Genomic DNA, 23,922 nt, shown 5'->3' on the forward strand with positions numbered 1-23,922 from the left:
TCAACTAAAACCAAAACAACAACAAAAACCTGGGTTGGTCACAAATGAGTAAAGTGATGGCAATAAATTCAGTAAGGGCAAGGGCTGTCTAGCATGTTTTAGTGGCCACTTATTTTGTGATCTGCAGACTCAGGCAGAGTATCACCTAGATTTACTCTCCATGCACTCCTCATTTACTACAAAAGCTACCCACATAGTGAAGAGCTTTGACAGAGCTTTATGCGAACAAAGTAAAATAAATTACTCATCATGTACTGAGTACTGGAAGTAAAAAGGCATTTCAAGCAGATTCAGACTGAAAAGCACTGTAGTGAGACATTCCAAGATTATGCCCTTTATTCCATTTCCATTCTGAAAATGATGGACATGATCAAAAAGGTCAATGTTGGACTGATCAGTATTGAAGAATACACATTTTCTGTAAAACATTTTCATTCTCTTTTTGCAGGTTCATATTCTTCTGGTGAGTCTTTGAAGTAAGAAAGTCATATGGCAACAATCATGACCATCTTTGCATAATTGTGTTCTCCATCCAATAAGTAACTATCAGCACAAAGTTGAAAAACATCTACTGTTTCAGGATGCAAAAATACCAACTATTATTCACACAAGGGAAAATTTTGGGGCAATAACATATTTGCTTAGTTTCTAATATAACATAATGATTAATCATTATAATACAGTGATATAATAACATATAGTGTAGTATAATCATTAACTTCTACAGCATAATGCTGAGTGACTCCCTCTCCCCTTCTTGGACAGAGTATGGAAATAGAAGATTTGCTTCCTCTTTTAAGGTCAATACATCGTGATCAGAAATTATTTTCAAGCTGTTAGCAATCAACATCCAGGCTACTAAATTTATGGAGAATATTTCTGTGAGGAATAAGAAGGAGCATAACATCTGAACACAGAAGTACTTACTTCGAATTTGTCTCTTAATTTCCTTTGAAGCATCTAGCCAGTTCTGAAAAAACAAACAAACCACAGCCAGCATTTAAAATCCTCAATACCAAAAATATTTTGATATAATCTGTGCAACCTATTAAACAGCTTTTAGCATTTCAGTTACTACTGATATGAGCAAAGAAACTGCTTTGTGACAGATCATCCAACAACTTGACTTTTGCAAGTGAGACTAAGGAATCATAGCATTCATGGGTAACTCAGACAATCCTGTTTACTAGTTTTACCCATACATATTAAAAAGCAGTTTGAGAGACTAGGAACATAAACCTTTTACTTACAGTTACTGAGACTTTCCTTCACTGAGCTGGAACCTTTACTTCCCATGGCCAGACACACAAACTCACAAGCACATTCATGGAAGAAACACATAAAGCCAGTCTGACAGCAGGTCTTGCAACATTTTGAAGACAGATGTGAAATGCAGGGAAGAGATAGATACTGCCTTGTGAGGCCAAGGAAAATACCTGCTTTTTCACAAGCCACTGCAGGTACTTGCAGTTTTAAAGACCGAGGGAATACCTCAGTGCCAGCACAAATGTTGCCAAAGGCTTATCTCTACCAAAGTTTCTCACCTAACTTAGCAAAGCAGAGCATCCTGGCTGTAATGTGACCTACCTTTTTCAGTCTACAGTAGCAAATAAATTTCAGATGCAACATTGTTTCCCAACACCATATCCCTCAGTCTCTGTTAGGGGCTTTTGCACCCTAAATCTATCTTCTTTCAAGAAGACAAAAATGCTAGTCTACTTTCACAGGTCTGTGTGAATTAGGAGAATGGGGAAATAGGTTTCTGCAGTAGTGCAAATCTTTAACATAGATCACCCCTGCTGACAGAGAATGTGTCTCCCATGAATATGGAACAAGTTACCTGTTTTAAACAAGCTTGGTCCAAGTAGATTTCATCACAAGTGCACCATGTATATACTAGATGAATATTATTTACAAATTAAAAACAACCCTCCCTTTTTATAATCTATTAAATTTGTGTAAAACAAGACAATAATTTCACATTTCTCACTTTGTCTGTGATCTCTACTTCTCATGATTTTTCCAGAGAGGACAAAGTCCATAACATTTTTACAAATGAAGAGTTAGAAAGCACTTATCCAAAATCCTGGATACCATCTAGAATGCTTAAGTCAGAAAAACTGCTTTCTGCTAGAAGAACCTTGCCATGGAAAGGCCTTGGAAGACAACACAAGTCTTCAAATAAGTTTAACTGAGACTGAGTTCAGCTACAGTTATTATCCTAGTTTTCTGTTTTGGCAAGAATTCCATTCTAAAATTACCCGCAGTCATATTCTTCCAACTACAATAACTAGAGGTATCTTAAACCCTTACATTTTAGATATAGCATCAAGTAAATAAATAGAGAATATAGCATGGACTAACTATAAGAGAAAAATGGGATTTCGGAGTACATAATACTTTCAGTGCTTCATATTTTCTCACTATAAAGCAGGAGAAAAGAACATAAAATACAGACTATGCTGCAAGATTATAAGAGTAATCCCTTCTTTAAACAAGTTGTACAGTTCATTTTCTGATTTTTCCAAGCCTGAAATAAGCTTATTGGAAACAGACTTAGCCAATAACTTCCATTACTGCTCTGTCAAATAAAATCAGATGCTTATATTCCATTTACAGGCAGAATTACAGGGCTGGGTTTTTTTGCATCTGTGCCTTTTGTCATGGATAAAAACAAACACCACGAAAGAATCTACCCCAAATTACAGCTCTTAATGCAGAATAGACAGGTCTGTCTTTCGAAACAAAAGACAAAGTGTATACATACTACTTTGCTTCAGTAGGCAGAAATCTATTTGTTTAATTTGTGAATGGTAAGGTTATAGATGAGACAAAGTAATGTATTGTCAAAGAACAAAATGTTCTCTACCAGTACAAAAGTATTTTGTACAAATCCAGAAAAGCAGCATTTCCAGCTGGTGCCCAAAACATAAGAGCAGAAGCTTTCTAACACTTCTGCAGACCAATTACAGTGTGAATGGAGCATTCATGAACGGTCAGTGCAGTGCAATGAAATCTCTAACTAAACTTCAGGCTAATAAATCTAACATTTGCAAAAAATGAAAGAAATCATTAATTACTAATTTGGCCTAAATAGTTTTAAAATGTGTACTAAAGCTAACAAAAATCAGTCTGATTGGAAGACACAACCTCTCTCCCAGCTGCACAGAACACCCATGGAGAAGAGTTAATGGGACTCCTCCTCCAATGGTACCCCAATGGTGCATTGGGGAGCAGCTCTAATTCAAAAGAGTGCCTGGCATTCAGTTGCCCCACGCCACAGCTGCCATGGGGTTCAACAGCTGGCTCATAAATGGGTGGCTGTGATGAGTGCACAAGAATGGGAAAAAAACATCATTCAGCATTTAGTACTGACTGGCCTGGACATCAGGGATTTGTGGCATTTTAATCTAAATAGGCAACAGTCGTAACAGACAAAAAAAAGCACCAGAAAGAACTGGTACCAAAATTAAAAAGTAACTGAAACTTAATACAGAGGTAAACAAAAAAGAGGTCCTTAAACCCAGCAGAAGTTCTGAGAAAGTAGGAGGTGTGAAACAAATTTGCTAGTAAAGAGGTTTTTTTAAAGTTCTCCAAATAACACCAGGAATGCATTTGTTTGAAAAAGACAAAATCCAGCAGCTTAGTTGTTTAGCCTCCATAACAAAAAGGACCAGATTTCTCCAGAATTTTTAAAATAAAAGCCTGCTGCTGTCCATAACTCAGGTGAGAAGTGATCTATTCTACTTCTGAATAAGGATCCCATTTTCAGATATTTCTCACTTAATTTAAGTAAATACTTATGAGTGTTGCTAGAGTACCACCTTCATAGTCAGTGGATAAGGAATTCAAGGACTCTTTCACATTAAAGACATAACCGGTCCAGTGTGATTCAAGAGCCAGTTTTGATTCAGACCAGGTTGCCCAGGTTCATATCCAGTCAAGTTCTTAGTATCTCCAAGGAAAAAGACATATGAAAAGACAGATGGGGTCTTTCTAAAGAGTGGACCTCTGTTTCTCTATTCAAATGACTGAAGAATACCAAGAAAGTCTTCGTCTAACCAGAGGGAAAAAAAACCAAAACCCGAGGGGGGGGAAAAAAAAAAAAAAAAGACATAACTCTACACCAATCCACACTTTTTTGCTGAAGTTTCAAAAACCCAAGCCTCCCTTTTTTACCTACCAGGATCCTACTCAGGCGAGCTATTTTCTGGTACAGGTCAAGGATCCCAGGTTACTAGATCTTTTCTCCCTTGCCAGATATCTGACTGCTGTTTTATGTTATTATGTTCTGTATGTACAGTACAGTTTTTCAATAGTGAGAAGCCCAAATAAAGCAACAAGCAAAAGTAACAGATAATACGACATTAGTTAGAAGATCAACAGAGATGTTCTTCATCATTACACCAAAGAAGTTCTTATATCTGGAAATGGTTTACAAATCAAGAACAAAAGTTAAATATCTAAGTAATGATATAAGAAGCTCGTTGTATGGGAACTTCTCATATAAAGGAATTGAATGTTTTGTTCAATACTGCGCAGAAAGCTTTGCAGCAAAGCAAATAACTCTAGAAAATAGCTTCATCAGAATAGAAGTTGTCAGAGATTCAGATTTATTTAGACTATGAAACTACACTTAATTTTTTAAAAGAACAGCATTAAGAGGAAAATGACAGAAAAAAAGCAAAAACTTTTAGATGCAGTATGATGTAATGATGCTTCTACTACAAATACAGATAAAAAAAAAAGGAAAACAATTTTTCCTGCTTCAATTTGTAAATATTCATCTGGAAGTTTTTTTATGAAGAAAAAGATAACTACACATATATCTTTAGTTCATGGAGGAAGCAACAGGCAACCCAGCCAATAACTTAATATGTTAGAAAGATAAACTGGGTTTTGGTAATTAATGGAGCACTTGCCACTGACTGATTTAAGATTTTCCTTAGCTGAGCAAACTAGATGTGCTCAACCATCTGAAAAAAGGAAGTGCAAAAGAACAAAGAAGTTACCAAATGGTATCTAAGAAATCCTTTCAAATGCACTCATCTCAACTGCCATTCATTTGTAAAATTAGCATCCAATACCAGTGATGGAACAGCTTCAGCCTCTTTACAAAAATTTTCTTTAAACTTAAAATTAATAATAAAGGAACTCAAAGGCCTCGTCGTTACAGACTTACGAGCTAGATTCCCTTCATATTCATGAACAAAGCATTCTTACACATCTATGAGAAAAAGCAGTAAAATTTACTCAAGTGTTTGAAATGGTAAACATTTAACAGAATATACCTCACTGAACTATTGGAGTGAGTGGCAGTGACGAAAAACAAACAAAACCCTCATACAGGCTTACCTTCTGTTCTGAATTCTCGTAAAACAACAGCCCAAAATAGTCCTTTTCCAGTAAATTGAGGTGTTCACATACTTTATCAAACAGAACTTGTCCTTTTGCTCTTTTCTGAGAGGTGGGAGGGTAGGAAAAGAAGGAAAAAAATAAGGAAAAATAAGAAAAAAGAGAAAATTAATATAAATTAATCAGTAAGGTCCTTAATTACAGGTACTGTTATTCGATGATATTATTCAGGAAAATTTAAAATATACATAAAGCAGATTATAAAAATATAATTTACAAACACTTTTCACCATATTTCAAAGCTACACATATCCTTGACAAAAATAGAGAAATTTTGAGATTTTTTTTCAATACATCAAAACAACCTGAAACAACAACAACATAAATACACAAGGAAAATTCAGTTCCTGAAATATTTAAATATTTTGCACTATTAAGTATCACTAAAAACCATGTAAGAAGAAGCTGGTATATCTAATATCTAACATGTCTAGTTGTCTATACTGCAGTGGTTTCTTTTGAGGGGCAGAAAATAAGATGGCTACTTTCTATCCATGTATTTCTGAAATCTCAGTACCCAACAAATTCATTCAATGCTCAAAAAAAAGAGAAATCCTCAAGACGTTTATTTTTCCTAAAAATACTATTTGTGGAAGTCAGTAACAAAGGAAAAAAAAACCCTGAAGGTTTTATTTGAGGTTAGTTTCAGTATCATAGTCTGCTGCTTTATAAATACAGTAATTGAAGACTGATCATCACTTTAACATATTCTTAAAAAGCATTTTAAAATAGCCACTTTGAAGCTCACTTCAAAAGTGAGCTCAGTATTAATCTCAGAGCTTAAGCAAATGGCAGTCAGTCCTGAAGTTTTATCCGTTCCTCTTGTGACCTTTCCAGCAGCCTTCCAGTATCTAAAGGGGGCTTCAGAGAGAAGGGAAAGAAGGCGCATGTAGTGTCAGGACAAGGGGTAATGGCTTTAAAGAGAGTAGGTGCAGATATTAGGGAGAAATCCTTTATTGTGAGGGTGGTGAGGCTCTGGAACAGGTTGCTCAATGCAGTTATGGATGTCCCATCCCTGGAAATGTTCAAGGCCAGGTTGGATGGGGCTTTCAGCAGCCTGGTGGAAGGTGTCCTGGGCCTAAGCAGGGGATTTAAAAACAAGATGATCTTAAGGTACTTCCCAACCCAACCCAAACCATTCTATCATTCTGTGATTCTTGTACCTGAAAACTGGGAATGTAAACATTCCATATGTACGTAGTGCCAGTAATGAAAAACAGGTCCAGGCTCTACTTCTGTGTGCCAGGTTTTAAGGCAAATCTTTGTCTCCTGCTGAAAGGAGACAAAGATGTAGAGCAGATCACTCACACCATATGCTCAGGAGTGGGAAGATGAGAAGTTCTCTCCACAATTCAAATCTGACCATGACTGGCATGCGGTCTCCAGTTTGAACCAACTCCTTCATGACAGCTCTGCTATTCGTGGCATTTATCCCAGAGGCCACAACATGGCCTTTTCCGAGGCCTGCCAGCTTATAGGAATTTTTGCATTTGCTTATCCTACAGATTTCAGTAGATGCCACACCCCACTGCCATTCCACCCAAATGCCACGGGCAGCCCCTGTGTAGGCCCGGGTGACACTGTGGCCATTGTCCCTGCAGACAGTGGCGGAGCACTCCACGTGCCCCATCCTGGCACTCCCGCAGCTCGGCTCCATGGCACAGGGCGGGAAAGGCCAAGGGCGGAGGGAGAGGGCAGAAGAGAAGGTATACACTGAGCAAAGAGTGAAGGCATTGTTGATTTATTCCCCAAGAATCCAGAGCTTTGTTCAAAATCCCATTGTCCAGCTGACATTCTACTCAGGAATATCAGAAAGCTTTCACAGAAGCAAAATTATAAAATTTCCACATTTAGTAGCCCAACTAGCAAGGCAGTGGAAAGCAGAAGTTAGAGTGACTTATGAAACAGAGAGCAGGGAATCCTGCTTGGTCCTTTCAAAAAAATCTTACTCCTCAAAAAAGATGACTACTTCCTCTAGGCATCTGAAGTAACCACTTAGTTTTCTTGAGAGCTTCACCTTCAGCTTAATAAGAAAAACCATCAATATAGAAAAGCGGTAAATTGAAAGCAGAAAAAACATAAGCAAGAGAGAGTTCAAAGAATCTTAGGCGCATATAATAGATACCATTTTTTTCCAAAGTCAATATGTAGGTCAGTGATCACACCTTGCAAAGGCAAGTTTCAGTTATACAAATTTCAGTAAAGGAAATCTACAGATTAGTGCAAAATAATACATGCTATCATATCAAGCCCACATCTAGAATCAACTGGTTTTTTTATGAAGTGTATATACTAAAACCCACAGTTAATATCAAGTCTTTGATGTACAGAAATATAAAGCAGGCAAATCTACAGGAAAAATATTGCAAGTATAACTGTAAAATATTGCACAGTTTCTTATTAGGAAGTAATAATCAACAAAGAACTTGGATACACTAGCAGTGTCCACTGTATCTTTAAAGATTTTTTTTTCAGTGCATGGTTCTTCCACATAAGAAAAAACACCACCATGTCACATGTCACAAAGTCCAAGTTTGTGAGTCTACATTCTAGAGAGCACCAAAATGAAAAGACATTATACCATCAGCAACTAGTATTTATACAGCTCTGTTATGGATACAAAAGCATAAGAAGCCTCTCAGTACCAGCAATGGTTTTCATGATTAGATCCTACTTGTAAAATTGAAAGACTCTGAGTTATTTTATATATATATATAGATACATAGTGATATAGTTTTAAAAATCTTTTTAAAAGAGTACTTCATTTGCAAACCCAAACTTTTCAAGTGCAATTTCTTTGTAAACCATTTGGAGACAAGCATTACTACACAGTTTAAATTATATGATAACATAACTTTTCCGGAAAAACTCATATTCCTAGTAGAATGTCTTTAAACATGAACTGAAGATAACTGTTATGATCCAGTCAGTTCAGAAGTTGGGAATATTTTAACAGAGCAGGGCACTCCTAAGAAGGCAGCAACATGGTTTACAGTTTACTACTTTTTAAAATGGATTCTATTTCATTTTCTACCAGGTGTTTTAGATGTCAAGCAACAGTCACAACCAATGTGCAAATTATAATCACTGTTCTTATTACACATATGCATACATATACATTCATGCATCCATATACACACACATTTAGCACAACAAATATTGGCACTGAAAACAAGGAAATATTCATGTTCCAAATTATAATGCACAAATATCAGTAAAAACTTAAGTCCATCCTTGCTCCCACAAGAAGGGGAGCACATTCAACCCAGCTATACCAAGAGGCTAAGAAGTGACGAGATACTTAAAGAGCCAGCAGTTTAAAACACAAGAGTACTCTGATCAGCAATACTCTGTACTGCTGCCAAGATAGGCTTTCCTCTAAGTGAGAACATAAAAAAACCACATGTAACCAAGGTTATTCTAGTACTAATTTCAAGCCTGTATTCAGACACCGCAGATACCACCTCATAATGCAAACCACCTCATAAAACCAGAGGTAAGTGTTTTTCTGTCCTTTACCTCCTTCTCAAAAAAAGAGCAAACCAGAGCAAAGCAATTGCAGCTGACATACACAGTGGAAACTTCTATGCAATTGGGAATTAGGATATCATGGATCTGTTTGGCCATATAAGAGTTGCCAAATACTGATGCAATATAAACATTCACAGCTACCAGTCCTGTTCAATGCATTTATCTATGATAGGGATGCAGGAGTTGACTGCACCACTAGCAGATTTGTTGATAATACTCAAGGGGGTGGTGCTACTGACTCCCCTAAGGAACGAGAAGCCCTGCAGAGCAATGTGGATAGATCAGAGAATTGAGCAATCAGTGGCATAAAACTTAGCAAATGCCAGATTCTGTACCCGAGACAGAGTAATGCTGGGCACAAGTATAAACTGGGAGAGGAGTGGCTGGAGACCAGCCCTGCTGAAATGGATCTGTGGGTGCTGGTCAGCAGCAGCTCAGTGTGAGCCAGCAGGGAGAGCCCAGGCAGCCAGGAGGGCAAATCCCATCCTGGGGTGCAGCAAACCCTGTGTTCAACCATCCGGACAAAAGAGGTGATTATCCTGCTGCACTCAGCTTTGGTACGGCCACATCTCGAGTACTGTGAGCAGTTCTGGGGCCTACAAATTAAGAAGGATGTGAAGGTTCCTGAATATGTCCAGAAGGCAACAACAAAGCTGAGGAAAGGGCTGGAAGGAATGTCCTATGGGGACTGGCTTAGGACTTTGGACTTGTCTAGATTAAAGAAGGCTGAGGAGTGGCCTCATGGGTCCCTACAGCTTCCTGAGGAAGGTGTAGAAGCAGGTGCTGAGCTCTTCTCCCTGAGATCAGTGACTCAGTGATTGGACATGTGGGAACAGTTCAAAGCCGCACCACAGAATGTTTAGATGTGACATGAGGAAGCATTTCTTTACCGCAAGGGTGATCAACCAATGTAACAGCTTCCTAGGAGGTGGCTGGATACCCCAAGCATGTCAGTGTTTAAAAGTCATTTGGACATGACCTTTAGGTCAGCCCTTGTGACATGGGTGCTTCCTTACCCTTAAAGGGTTGGTCATCAGGTAGCTGAGCTTGGTGACCACTGGAGGTCCTTTCCACCTGAAATAGTCTATCCTAATCTTATTCCTGCCTTCTCCTTTCTCTAGCAGTACACACGAAGGAAAATCTCAACATTTCTTCCCAGCCTTGCACTAGCAGAAAGGATTGAATGGGTAATCATGTCCCAGCCTAAGCATTGAATATCTCTGTGTGGGAAGGAGGCAAATACCTGATGGGCATGAGAGCTGTGGATTATCTCAAACTTATTTAATTATTTGAAGAAGTTTTGGGAAAAAAAAAAAGCCAGCAAACACAAGTACAGTTTTAAAACTCTTCGGTGTTCATTCAGTTTATCTGAGTTTCTGCAGAATGGCAGAACTCCACGTATCTCTTCAGAGACCAAACTCTTAGCCAAATGCAGGACATGCTCCCAAACTGAGTGACTTTTTGAAGTGTGCAAAACCTATTATCTCCCCAGAGATTTTTTTTTTCTTCTTGTACTCATTTTTAGAAATGCTTGACTTATTTCCCTTGGAGAAATGTAATAAAACATTTTATTACATTTGAGAACAACAGTACTTCATCAGAATGAGTGTCCAGATTCTAAGTGGCTAACCACAAATGTCTACAGGCAAGCACAGGAACAGCATCCAGGAGCTGATTATGAGACTGGTATTGCCTGAAATGCCAGGGTTTTTTCAGCTCCAAAAACATTTTCAAAGACACATATATACAAGAGGAAAAAGGATTTAATTTTATTTTTCTGAATTGGTTTAAGAGCCAATGCTCACAGGCATTAACACAATGCAATTCCATAACCAGGCCCAGGCTAATGCATTCTTCAGTTTTGTTTAAAAAAATCAAAACATCCCTTGCAATCTGGCAAATGCAAGGGCACAGAAAGGAGAACCCAGAATCTGAATCAGACCGTCCCTGTTTCCAGAGACTTGAAGAATAGGGATTGGTACTGGTCACAAGCAAAAGAGGAAGAGATGTGCAACAGCCTGGGTTGTTTTCAGAAGTATGATACATATCAATGACAAGCATATTTTTTGGCCGCAAAATTTGCTTTGCTGTGCTTCTTAGCCAGTGATGCATGAAAAGTGCTCTCATGCCTGGCCTGCACTTGTATTGCATGCAGGGAGAGCTGAAAAGTGCCGGCTCCTGATGCTGCAGCAAACCAGACTGCCTTGTACAAACAACAGCCCTAGGGAAAATCAAACCAAGGGAGTACAGGAGCTCACTCCTGCTACAGGCTTGGAGTGGCAAAGAAAGACTGAGAGCAAGGGCATGAGTGATGCCTTGGAGGTGCAGAAGCAGCAGGAGAGAACACAGGCAAAATGGCCCAAAGAAGCCCTTGGCAAGGGGCCATGCTCAATGCTGCAGAGGAAGGCAAAAAATCCCCAGGGACTGAGATGACTTCACACATAAACATTACTTTCAGTGGTGTCTGTTGAATCTGGACAAATATTTTAAGAACGTGCCAAATTTAACATCATCCCTATTTTCCTTTTTCTAAATAAAAGATGTCATACTTTAAACAGACCACTTAGTGCTTGAATAAACCTAGACTAGACATCTGAGCAGTCAGAAAAAAGATTTGCAAATCAAAACTCAGCTACAATTTAACATCTGTTTCATATCAGCTTCATTCAGAGTTTTCTTAATTCAGGGTTAAAGACTGATCTTAATTGTACATTGAGCAAACATATTTTTACTTTGTATTAGCAAACTGTAAGTAACCATAGAGTCTGTGTCAACTCTGATATATTTCACTTGTTCATACGTGCATAAAATACGGTCAGTGCTGGCATCCTTTAAATGCCTTTTGTCATAAATATTTAATTAGACCACTGACTGAATGCAGTAAACAGACCCAATAGGATCATCATTTGCTTCTAATTAGTAATCATTATGCACTTAGCACTTCTTTTTGTTTGTTTGAACTTTGTTACTCTCAACTCAAACACAGTTTGTGTTTAAAACAGAAAATCTGAACTAGTCTTTACTGCAGATCCCAAATTCAATAACAGAATTTCTTCACAACTATGTACAAAACCACTGAATAAGAGGGAAAAAGCAAGTTTATTTCCCCTGTAAAAGCAAGAGATACATGTAGCTCACGGTAATATATTAGTAGTTTATACCTCCCACAGAGATCAATTATCAGGAAAGGAGTAGGTCAAAATTACATCATCTGCACTGTGTTAAAAAAAATTAAAATTTCTCCTAAAAATGAAGTCTTAAACATTTCAATAGTCTGCACATTCAAGCTATTAAAACTCAACTGCCATTACATTTCCAATATTACACTACTGAATCATGAACCAAGGTTATTTTATCCTTTAATATGGTCCTATCATTTCAAGCAAGCACAAAGCTTCAGTCACAGTTTTTGGCAAATACCACTCATTAGCTTTCATCCTCACTACCTTGACAACTGTCTGTGATAAACTTACAGCTATTATTCCTTTAACTATCTTTAAAGTAATGAAAGGTAACTGAAAGTTTTTTTAACAGTTCACAGCCTGTGAAAGTTGTTTCAAGTCATGCTCCTCCAGAACTATTCAACAATAGCTTCTTCCTCTTTCCATCTCTCCAGGCATTCACGTATCACTCTGAGGATTCTGAGGCTAAGTAGGTGTTATCTTTAAGAGTTACAATAATTTTAAGCTTAAAGTAATTAAATTAATTGCTCATGCTCTATGAATGCACATATTGTGTACATGTAACTCATGCCGTTTAGTATAGTACTTGCATGCAGTATTATTTTGTGATTTATTTCATAAGAATCCTTTAAAGCAACAGAGCACAGAAAATCAATCTATTTTATTAATATGGAACCTACGGACTTAAAGAACTAAAATACTAAAAGTTAAAGGAATTTAATATAACATTGTAACGGAGAATATTTTGCTCCCTTATAAAACTTTACAGGTCAAAAAAGACCCCAAAATAAAGCAAGTTTGAAGAATGGCTAATATAAATGTTCATAACACTGCTCCCACCCAAATTTTAATTCCCCAGAGCAAGTAGCCAAGACGCAGAGTAATTATTTACACACCACATTTTATCAACCATGCAAGATTACAATCAGCATTTCTGCATTGGTGAATTGAGTGCAGTTCAGTTCTGGGTAAGATCAAAAACCACAAAACACTATAGTGAGAATTTCAGACTACAAAGAACTGAGGAACAGGTTTCACCCAGCACAAGGTTTAGATTAATAATGCTCTCATGTCACAGACTTCTCTAGGCGACAGTGGAGTACCTTTGGTGTTGTATCTACACTAGCATTGAGACAAGGATATTTGGAGAAGCTGTACTCCAGAAAGATTACAAACCAGGTTCTTCAAATTTGCATCTTCAAAAGTAATGGAAGTACAAAGACAGATGAGAAGTAAAAAGAAAATAATCACAAAAGAAACTGAAATAGCTGTTCAAACAGTTCCACAGTAAAGAATTACTGACTTAAAGTTCAAACTGGCAAGTTCATACCAGTCAGAAGATCTAATAAGGCCAAATAAAGACTTATCAGGGAAAACAACAGATGAGTCTCAGAGGTGATAAATTAATTTACAAAGTAACATCAAAAAAGAAATATCTGAGATTTGCTTTATGCTGAAATCTAAAGATCAACCACATCAGGCATGCCCGGGGCAATGGGAAAGACATGCAAAAACAAGCCAGAAGAAATAACTCCACTGTCAAAGAAGACTAGGTAGCTGCAAAAAAGAACTTAAAGTAATTATCAATACACAAAACCCAAGTGGCAAAGAAACAAGAAAGGTTCAAATGTACCTGAACTCATACAGCAACATTTGATGACAAATTCTGAACTACAGAAAAACAGCATCAAATTACAGTCATTTGCAAAGATGTTTTAATATCCTATTAAAAACATGCTAATTCACCAGGAATGAACTTTCCCCCCCACAATTTCATATATAAGTACACTATCTCAATATCTTGAGGCTATATTTTTCCCAAGTGAGTATCTCCCATCCATTTCCATTCTGTATCAGTCACAGAGGAATTCACTTTCAGAACCTTTTGTCACAGAAACCAGTTTTTCTTCACTCTGATGTATTTCTCAGTGCAACTGGCATGTTGCATATACTACTTCTTTCCAAAAGGTGCTTTAACTAAATACAGAGTCCAAGAATATGCCTCATTAGGCAGAAGTTACATCAATTTAATATTAACTAGACTTTAAATTATAATAAATCCCTTTATTAACATGCTAAGTTTGCACAGGTACCTAATCCATCCAAAATAAACGGATCCAGTCCCAGTTAGAACAAAATGCACATAAATGCAAATTTTTAGTGCTATAATTAAGTTTATAACTGGATTGCAATTTTTGCTGGTTTATAGTTTTTCTTAAATAGTACATATATATTCTACTTCTTACATATATTTGCTCCAAAATCTCCCATCTGAAGATTCCAGAATAAAATTAAAAAAAAAAAAAAAGTGACATGATCAATGATTTCCTTATGCAAAACCTACTTCCACCTGTGTCCTTTCCAGCTGACAATAATGTAGCATTAAGCTCTTGCTTACAGGGGATCTTGCCCTACCCAAGACAAGATGACCCTTGAGAATATAAAGATTTTTATCACAAAACCAAATCTGTAGTAGCCAGGACAGAAAATAAGCATGACAACAGACACAAATTTGCTTCAGCCACATTACATTTACAGGACTTCACCAATTCACTTAAATTAATCCCTCTGCCTATCTCAGCTTCACACTAAGGAACTTAAATGTTTCAGAATATAGCTGAACTCAATTTACAGTGAGTTAGGGTATCCACTTGTCACTTGGTAAATATTAAATTTCTAAAAATGTTTAGTGAAGCATGGAGAGCCTGGTCCAGAACAGCCTCTATAGAGCTTTTGCTGCCTACTCTAAGTCTCAGAGATTATACATTTTTAAAAATAAAAATTTAAAAATTAGATTTAAAAATGTTATTAAACACCAAGCAAAAACTGTAGCCTCTTTTCTAACATAATTGTTTTACATACTCTGTAAAAGCTTAGTAACACTTTACTGAATTGAAATATCAACTTTTTTAAGCTTAAAAAAATCTATTTTAGTCATCTTCAAGAAATTATTCTAATTTAATTTGCACCAAATGTTACTCTGCAAAATAAGAAACAAAATCAGCTTCAGAGTTGGGGAGCAATGGAAAGTGGGAGAGGGCGTGGTTGTGTTTGTGTAACAACTGGGTTTTGTACAAGACATTATATGAAACAATACTTCCTTCTTTCCACATTCAAAATTCAAAATCATGTTATAAAAAATTAAGTACATTGAAATGTTTTAAATCACTGGAGCTGAAGAAACATAACCACAAATATGTCTAAAACTAAATTAAGCTCACAAAGCCAAAGCAGGATAGAAATCTAGCTATCACATGGGCAGAAGTTTAGAGAGCAGTTTCTGGTCTACTGAAATGGCATTTCTTCCTAAGCACACAGACTATTGTCAGTGGAGACTCTGTTCTCTCACGAAAAATTAAAAACAGGATGGACAGAAAAAAGAACCTCCCAGAACTCCTCATCTAGCACCTAAATCTATACTAAAACTGCTTTTTAAAATAAGGGAAAATAAAAGGAAATGAAGAGAGAGGTGTTAGACTAAACAACTGGCATATATCATGGAATTCAATGAGCAGTAACAAAGGAGCTGCTATTTTAGAAGCTGTTAATAGGAAATGCTAGGGATATTACCCTACCCTGAACTCATCTGCCCTTCCAGACAGTATGAAGTCTTAAAGTGCAGGCTTGTAATTGTACAAGTGCAGAGCAAGCCTAAGAGTTCTCAGTCATTTAGGGATTTCTCTTACTTCAAAAGAAAGCCCACAAAAAACTCCCATGAAAAAAACTAGAGAAAAACAGGTACTTGGACAACCATGATGAACAGGTGAGATTTTATGGAACAGCTTTTTCCTACAAGCAAAAATGTGAGATCTAACCATACTGCTAAAAGGGCCATACACAAAACTATGAATTTTGAGAACGTAAGATGGCATTAAAAAAAAGTCTCTTGAAAATAGGAATGACATTTGCTTCCCCCCGGCCCCCCCAAAAAAAATCCCAGGAAGTTCCCCTAACTGCTGAGACATTTCCAATATGATCTAGTTTGGCCTTAAAGCAAAACCAGCCAGCTCGCTCAGTACTGGTGGGTGTATTCTATAAGGTCCCATGGGACTTGTCTCTCTCAAATGTTCCCACATGTTACCATAACCCTCCCTTCTTCCATTAGCTCCCAAATCACGTCTTCAAGCTTTCGCCACTAACCATTTACTGATCAGAACATACTCAAGGAAGAGTAAAGTTTTCCTGACTGAAACAGCTGATGTTCTAAGACTGATGCATCAACACCTTTTTTTTTTAAGAAATAAAGCATTACTATTAATTCAAGATTTCCTATTTGGATTCTAGTGAGTGAATCTAAGGTATATAACAGCTGAACTCAAGTATGAAGTCCTCAAATTACGATTCATCACTGTTACTAATAAATTGTATAATATCTATTAATTGGCCACAAAACTTTCAGTATTTAGTTACTACTGAGAATCCTGATCAGCCCTGATCTATGTGCTGACACTGCAGCTACTGCATCATGGTTTTCTTTCCTTTTATACCTCTTCCCAGGTATTGTCTTATATAGAGACACATACAGTAGGAACAAACAATTGGCAAAATTTAACACAGACTAAAGTAATGGGGTTTTCTTTTCATATTTTGTTTTCTTTCACACTCCTTTTAATTTATGTGAGCACAAATTGATGCAGTTCTACATGAAAAAAGGAATAGGATTGCAAGTCAAACAGAAAAGTCCCCAATAGTGTATTAGCTCAGATTTTATTACTGATTATCATGAAGGTTTAGAATGGCCATTAGAAAAAAAACCCAGCATTCTACCAAAAGCCAGCAAATAACAGTAATGAAAACAAGGTATTTTTCAGTTTTACTTTGCCATTAGCAAGTATATCTATTTTAAATATAGGAGCTGGTCTACAGTCCATAGTAAACTGGAAGAGGCATCAGGAATGCAAATATCATGACAATTGCCCCAAACTAAAACCTGATTTACTACAAAGTCAACCAAGGTAAACTGGGCTTTGACTGCAAAATTTTTGATTTTTGCTTTTTAACTCTTGTATCATTTCAATAACTTTGTAAAAGCAGAAATAAACCAACATTTAACCAAACACTAAATATTGAAGGAAGACTAAAAAAAGAGTATCAGAAATCTACTAGGCTCTTTTGCAGAAAGCACAAACTGAAATTTCAATTATCAGTTGATACAGCTTTCTGAGACTTTAAGTATTTTGATATAGCAGTAGAGCATAAAAAATCTACATGTATTTAAGAACATGAATTCATCCATAAAATTGCAGTCAGCACTGCTCATGTCCTATAAATAATTCAAATGAACATATAAAACAAATTGTTTCTTCACCACATTTTTCCCCTCTCAAATTAATTTTACTATTGTTCTTACTGCAAATAATGAGAAAACTTATTTCTTGCCAAATGAATAATGAATAATCTGAATAATGACAGATTTAAAATACTGCAATTATAAATACAAAATGCTATATTCTTAGATCTGTAGTAAGCCACCACTTCAATTAAGTCTCTTTTTAGGATGGGGAAAAAGCCTAGGAAGATAAAACTCATGTTCAATTAAAATAGAGATACCGTTCAGATTTAAACATCCTGATTTATGTGTGGAAAAAAAAAAAAATCAAACCAACAACTACTCCAGGGTTACCACCCTGCAGTCAACTTTAGTGAAAATTTGGAACTAGAAAAGAACTTTAAATATAAATACATGCTTTACAGCTGTAGTGGAATTTCTTTTTCTGAAGAAAATTTCTTTTAGACTTTAAAGTTAAAAAGTTTAAGTTTATCACCAGCTGAGATAACATTTTAAAAAATTAATGAGCTCAAGAAAACTCTATTAGCATGTCACACTACCTTCGGGAAAACCCCAAGGTTTTAGAAAAATAATCAAGTTTGAGCTGTCAAATAATCAATCAGTTAGTGCACTGCAGAGCACATTTTCAAGAATAAACTGATATGGTTTTAAGGATGGAATTTTAAGCTGAAACATTAACTGACTCCTAGTGATAGCTTTAAATATTCAGTACAATGAAAGCAAGTTTTCTTCTCCCTTTAGAAAAAGCTCTTTATGTAATGACTTGATGCCTTACCTCTAGGTCACAGCTGTATTCTGTGCCATCCAGAAGCATCACCTTACACTGCACAGTTTTGATTTTCTTTGGAGACTTCTGAGGAATGTTATCTATTTTAATTTCAGCTGTCTGCACTTCTTTTGTCTCCCTTTTTTCTTTTTCTTCTTGTTTTTCTTCCTTTTTCTCCGCAACTTCCTCTACTTCTGTCTCTTTACCATCTTCTTTGGAAGGCTATATAAAATACAAATAAACAAACTCAGGAAGGATATTTTTAACTTGTTCATTCCATTTATATGCTACTAATAAATAAGACGTAATCATTCATTAAAGTTATGCACATACTGGAAACACAATAACCAGCATAAGCATTAAGGTCTTCTTTTAGGGACCAGATATTCTTGCTCTCAAACCAGAGAAGGTGCCTTTCTTCCCTTTCCTTGAAATAAGGATTGGGGTTTTTTTTAATGAATTATTGGCTTTCTTCCAAAAAAAAACATTTATGAAGAAGCTCCAGGAATTGTACTAACTAAAACCCAGTGTTTATGAGAGCCAAGTGATACAGAATCACAGAATGGCTGAGAAGGGAAGGGATCTCTTGAGATCTGGTCCAATGCTCCTAGGGCCACACAGAGCAATTTGCCAGGACGATATCCAGTTGAGTTTTGAGTATTTTCATAGGGGAAAACTCAACAGTATCTCTGGTCAACCTGTTTCAATGTCTGAGTCACCCCTTTACCACCCTAGGAGGCCTATCATCTGCACCACCACCACCTGGCCACATTCATTGCCAAGGAAAGGTCCTGTCACCATCAGAGTAAAAAAGATTTTCTCACGATTTGAAACGTAAATTCCATTAATTTGGGCCCCTTGCCTTTTGTCATTTAACTGCACACCGCTGACAAGGGTCTGGCTTCTCTGCATTCCTTCCTTTCAGGTATTAGTACACACTGATAAGATTCCCCTTCCTCCTTCTCGTCCCCAGGCTGACCAGTGTCAACTGTCCCAGCCCCTTCTCATACAAAACATTCTCTACGTGCCTTCGCCACCCTCGAATATGAAATTTGAATGTTAAGAACTGACATGCAACTTCACAAAAAGCAGGACTGGCACCTAGCAACTGGAACAGTTGTCATTTTTTCCCCAATATGCTCCCAATAAAGCTTCACATGAATTACATAATTCATTAATCAGGTTTCATTAAAATTACTCCAAAATATCAGTCAGCCTTCCCACACGTACCTGTATTTCAGCACTACTAACAGAGTGTTTTTCTTTGTCATCTGCTTTAGCATTCTGCCGGTTTTCAGCTGCTTCTTCCAAGCTCTTTCTTGGCTGAGCCACCCCCTCTAGTGCCTGGCTTTCACTTTCTTCAACTCCTTTCTCTTCCCCTGTGGCCTTTTTCTTGGGCTCATCTTTGGGCTCTGCCAAGGTGTATGACTTTTGTTTCTTAAGCCAAGGGGGAAGGAAGCGAGAAATACCCTTGCTTTCAGGTGAAGATTTTTCCTTCTTCTGGCCGCTTGGACTACTTTGGCTAGTTGGTGCTGGGACAGAAGAATCTTGAGCTTCTCCAGAGGATGTTTCCTTGGACTTTTGATCTCCTGGAGTCTCTGATGCTTCTTCAGGCTTGTCCTTGGCTTTGTCTGGTCCCAGCTGCTCAGAATCTTTCTTTACTTCAGTCTCTGAACCAACTTCAGTTGTCATTATCACAACAGACACTAAAAGAAGCAACAATAAAAATAGTTTTGTTATGTAGCATCACTACTTTTACTGACTAATTATTTGCAGTAACTTGTAGTCATTCATAAACTCCTGTAGATTATCGAACTCATCAGGGTTAAAGAAATACTTCTTTTCAAATTTTATGTTCACAAGACCAGTAAGCTAAAACTTAGTGCTCTGCAGATAAAAAGATCTATGATATCTATTTCCTTCTTGATAAGATTTTAAGGGTGCTTACTGAGAGGCATTTGTTTTATTATAAGGTACTCCTGATGTTATTGGCCAAGATTATTCCAGAAGTAACTCCAGTTCTCTTTCTACTGAGCTCCTTGGAAAACCAGAAAACGAATTTTCAAAAGAGCAACCACCTTCTCTAGTAAAACTGGTAGGCACAATCCTCCTACTATTTGGTGACACTTACCAACTTAAAATAATTATTAGAAGTGACAGAGCAAAATTACCAAAGAATAGGACAGAAGGAAGGTGAGCATGATAGTGAATATAAAAAATTGGGAAATTATAAATCAGTGATACTGTTGAAATTACTAATAATGCTGGGGAGCATGCATTTTTAATTAAGGTAAGACTGGGTTCTTAGTAAGAAGTTCATACCAATCAACATAAAATCATATCCAACTCTTACATTCTCATCACTTCTGCTTACTCTTCCTTTAGTTAAATTAAAGACAAATCACAATACTGTAACAACAGGCTATGCCATAATAACCTTTCCACTTACCATTACTGGTATTTATTGAAAAAACTATTAACTAGAATAAGCAAATGTTGTTATTAGTATGGCACTGTATTGCGCTGTACTGCTTTAAAAGTGTAGTATAACTACTTTTTTTCTAATTAATTGAGTCAACAAAAATAAGCAAAAAAAAGTCCAACAAAAGTTTATAATAGTTAGATTTCATTATTCACCACTGGTATTTACTTACAATCCTCTCGAAACAATTTTAAATTGATGGTCTGTTTTTCTGGCCTAAAGTTTAGCAGGTTAGTTAAAATCACATTTATATCTTTTTAACATGGGAACACTCTTCATTATGATTATCTTCACTGCATGCCATTAGAGGCAGGAGGCTCTTAGGTTCAGGACTCTTCCTGAACTCGACTGCTCCTACCCATACCCAAAAAGTCAAGAAGGTGATCTAGCTCAGGCTTGATGCAATTAACTTGCACAGCACACTAAACGGCACTTGAAGGCAATTGAGAACTCATTTAGATCACAAGGCAGAAGCAACACTTTGCCTCCAGGCTTCCAAAGCACATCCATAGGCAATCAGAAATAGTTAAACTAAACCATTCCCTAATACAAAAAAAAGAAGCTAACAGAGGCCTAAATATATAAGAGAAGCCATTCTGACCAAAGAGATGAGCAATATTGAGCCAAAGGAAACACAGTCTGGACAGTTATCTTACTACAAAGCCTAGACATCAGAGCTTTGAACTATCTACAGGCAGATTCACGCTAAGCATCTTGAGACCAAAGGACCTACATGGTGTGTGTGGGGTTTTTGTTCATCACTTAACACCTCACTATCTAAAATCAGAGCATTCCCCAATGGGGAATTAAATTAAAAGTTAGTGCCTTTACTGCTACACTAGAGACTTGTGAATACTTTTCAAGCTTAAATATTACAGTTATGTAGCCATTTCTACCACTTTTAAAAACACTTCAAGTTTCAATATAACTAATAAAGCTTGTTGTGATAGTCTTAAACATTATGTAAGTACTATTTATCTCAGAGGTAACAGACCTCCGAAAGGCAGGTCTCTATTTGACTGTTAAGACCAAAGAATTTGCTGTTTAAAGCCATATATTAGTATGCTAGTTTAATTAAATTACATTTTGTTATCGCCTTTATATGTTACATAGAAATGCTCCTGTTCTTTCCAAATGGTAGGTATCTTATTAACATAAAATTTTATTATCAAAATGAAAAATGAACAATATCTAGAAAACCAAACTCAACCTTCTCTGAGAAAAATCAAAACTTCTGCTGATCAGAGAGTATCAACCCACACCACTTAAGAAATTCATAAGGGAGGTTTCATAATTAACAAAGATGGTGATTTCATAATTAACAGAGAGGTTTCATAAGGGAAGTTTCATAATTAACAGAGATTCTTTTCATACATCTCTAAGAAAGAACCATTTTTTTTCTGAGAAAGTAGCTAAAACAATTTTATAAGACTTGATATACAAATCTTCAAAATTATAGGGAAGCCACTATATTTCCTGCACATTTTTGTTTTACTTTTCAAAATATGCAGAAATGCATGATTACATGTACAAACTAATAAAAAATCATTATATACCACCCTCAAAATTAATATCACAGTCAAAAAGGAGACATCTCCAGGAAATTCCTTAGAATTAAGCAAAGTAAGTTACCCTGTAAACACATCCCTATGATACTGTTCTAATAAAAGAAACTGAGGATAACAGTCACACATCTTAACTGATTAAATTTAGACAGAATAGCAGTGGGTGGTACAAACTTGCTCAACACGAAACAAGAAAGGTTTTGCATCTCCAAGTGTCCAAATTTTCACAGTCAAAGTTGTAGTTGATTATAGACAACTTGGCTTTATACTACAGAAGCAAGGGAAACTTGTTACAGCCCCTGTCTGAAGAGGTCTGTCCATGCTCACTTAATGCCTTTATTTGATGTCCACAGCAGGAGGGATTCCTTTCATGAGCTCCATTTCCTATAAGCTTGTAACTTCAGTGCTCTTCGGGGTGGGGAAGAGAGAGGGAGAGGAGAACCCTGCAAACAGAAGCACACAGCACACCTCTCTGCTGGGTCTGTATACTCCTTTATACTTCCAGAAGTCTTTGAATTAACTGTGCAGAGATGGAGGAGTTAACTAAACAAGGGCACTGACCAAGAGTGTATGTTATAGTCTTCCCAAAACACCTACCTTCTCTACCACATTCGCTGGATACATTTCTTCTTTCCAGAGCTGCATGCTACAAGAATTAGCTATCCCTTAAGCAACACAAAATTGGGTCTCGCACTCCCTAGCTCAGTGCTCTGTCAGATCCTCCAGTTTTGTAGTTCACAGAAAATACACAATAGGGAGGGACAAAACACTGGAGTTCATCATCAGTCTATGCTAACAGTTTGTAAAGCCTCTGATGTTACCTTCACTATAATCAAGCAATCAAGAAACCAGGTTTCCTTAAAGTGTCTTTTTCCTGACTCCTACCTTGATAGGGAAGACCTCACATGATCTCAAACAGCTCTGACCTAACAGCCAACAATGTGCCAGAATGGAAATGGAAACAAGCAGCAGACAGCATTTGTCTCACAAGTGGTGTCAGGAAGAAATAAATCAAATCAGATTGCAAATTTAAAATTCTCTACTTCAACTGCATGTTTCCTTGTTTTCTTCTCTTCAAGTAAACTCTCATTTCTTCTTACTACATTAGCATGAGCACACTATATATTTTTGCCCCCATAATCTTTTGTAAGCTCTGTAACAACTGTAGCAGCATAGGTTTCTCCTCATCTCACCTTTTAGTGTATTGTAAGGTAACATGAAATCTGTGTCTCATTTTGAATTGAGAAAGTAGAATAACAATATTGCAGCAAGAGTAGACTAAAGAGAAGGAACTTTCGGGTCATGCTCAAATAAAGGATTACCATGTCTGAACAGAGAAAAGAAAAAACTTGACAATCTTTGAAAAATCTTTGCAACTGACATTAAACCTATGCACACTAAACCACAAGTGATAACATCTGTATCTTTTGTAATCCCCCAGAAAACTTGGCTCTTGCTGCCTGAATGACTACCTAAACTACAAGGATGAAGGTGAAGGTGGGATGGCAAAAAGTACTGTAAAACACTTTGCAATTTTCTGAAGAGAAGGTGAGTTTTTACAAACAGATCCCACTTTTACAGGAAGCAGATGATCTGCCCCATTTATAACTCTTCCAACTTCCCCAAGCAAGGGTGCTGACCAGGAAGCAACTGAAGACAACAGATATTCTCACTCCACTCCATTCATCCCT

General features: G+C 36.9%; 1 protein-coding gene and 1 long non-coding RNA gene across 15 annotated transcripts in view; one reads left to right on the forward strand and one right to left on the reverse strand.

Annotated features, from left to right (window-relative positions):
- The window catches only part of EPB41L2 (erythrocyte membrane protein band 4.1 like 2), a 104,201-nt gene that overhangs the window by 38,205 nt on the left and 42,074 nt on the right, over positions 1–23,922 (reverse strand). For all 13 annotated transcript variants that reach the window (XM_063390009.1, XM_063390018.1, XM_063390012.1 and 10 more), the window contains exons 3-6: positions 19,415–19,890; positions 18,194–18,406; positions 5,356–5,460; positions 928–970 (exon numbers count right to left, since the gene is read on the reverse strand). In XM_063390009.1, the coding sequence (XP_063246079.1) occupies positions 928–970; positions 5,356–5,460; positions 18,194–18,406; positions 19,415–19,876 (823 nt within the window). In that variant the 5' untranslated portion in view covers positions 19,877–19,890. The remainder of the gene's footprint in view (positions 1–927; positions 971–5,355; positions 5,461–18,193; positions 18,407–19,414; positions 19,891–23,922) is intronic.
- LOC134546827 (uncharacterized) overlaps positions 1–23,922 on the forward strand; it is a 60,383-nt gene that overhangs the window by 6,474 nt on the left and 29,987 nt on the right. For both annotated transcript variants that reach the window (XR_010079272.1, XR_010079271.1), the window contains exon 2: positions 23,673–23,779. This is a non-coding gene — a long non-coding RNA (uncharacterized LOC134546827). The remainder of the gene's footprint in view (positions 1–23,672; positions 23,780–23,922) is intronic.

Source organism: Prinia subflava, chromosome 2, assembly GCF_021018805.1.
Source record: "Prinia subflava isolate CZ2003 ecotype Zambia chromosome 2, Cam_Psub_1.2, whole genome shotgun sequence".
Lineage (NCBI taxonomy): Eukaryota > Metazoa > Chordata > Aves > Passeriformes > Cisticolidae > Prinia > Prinia subflava.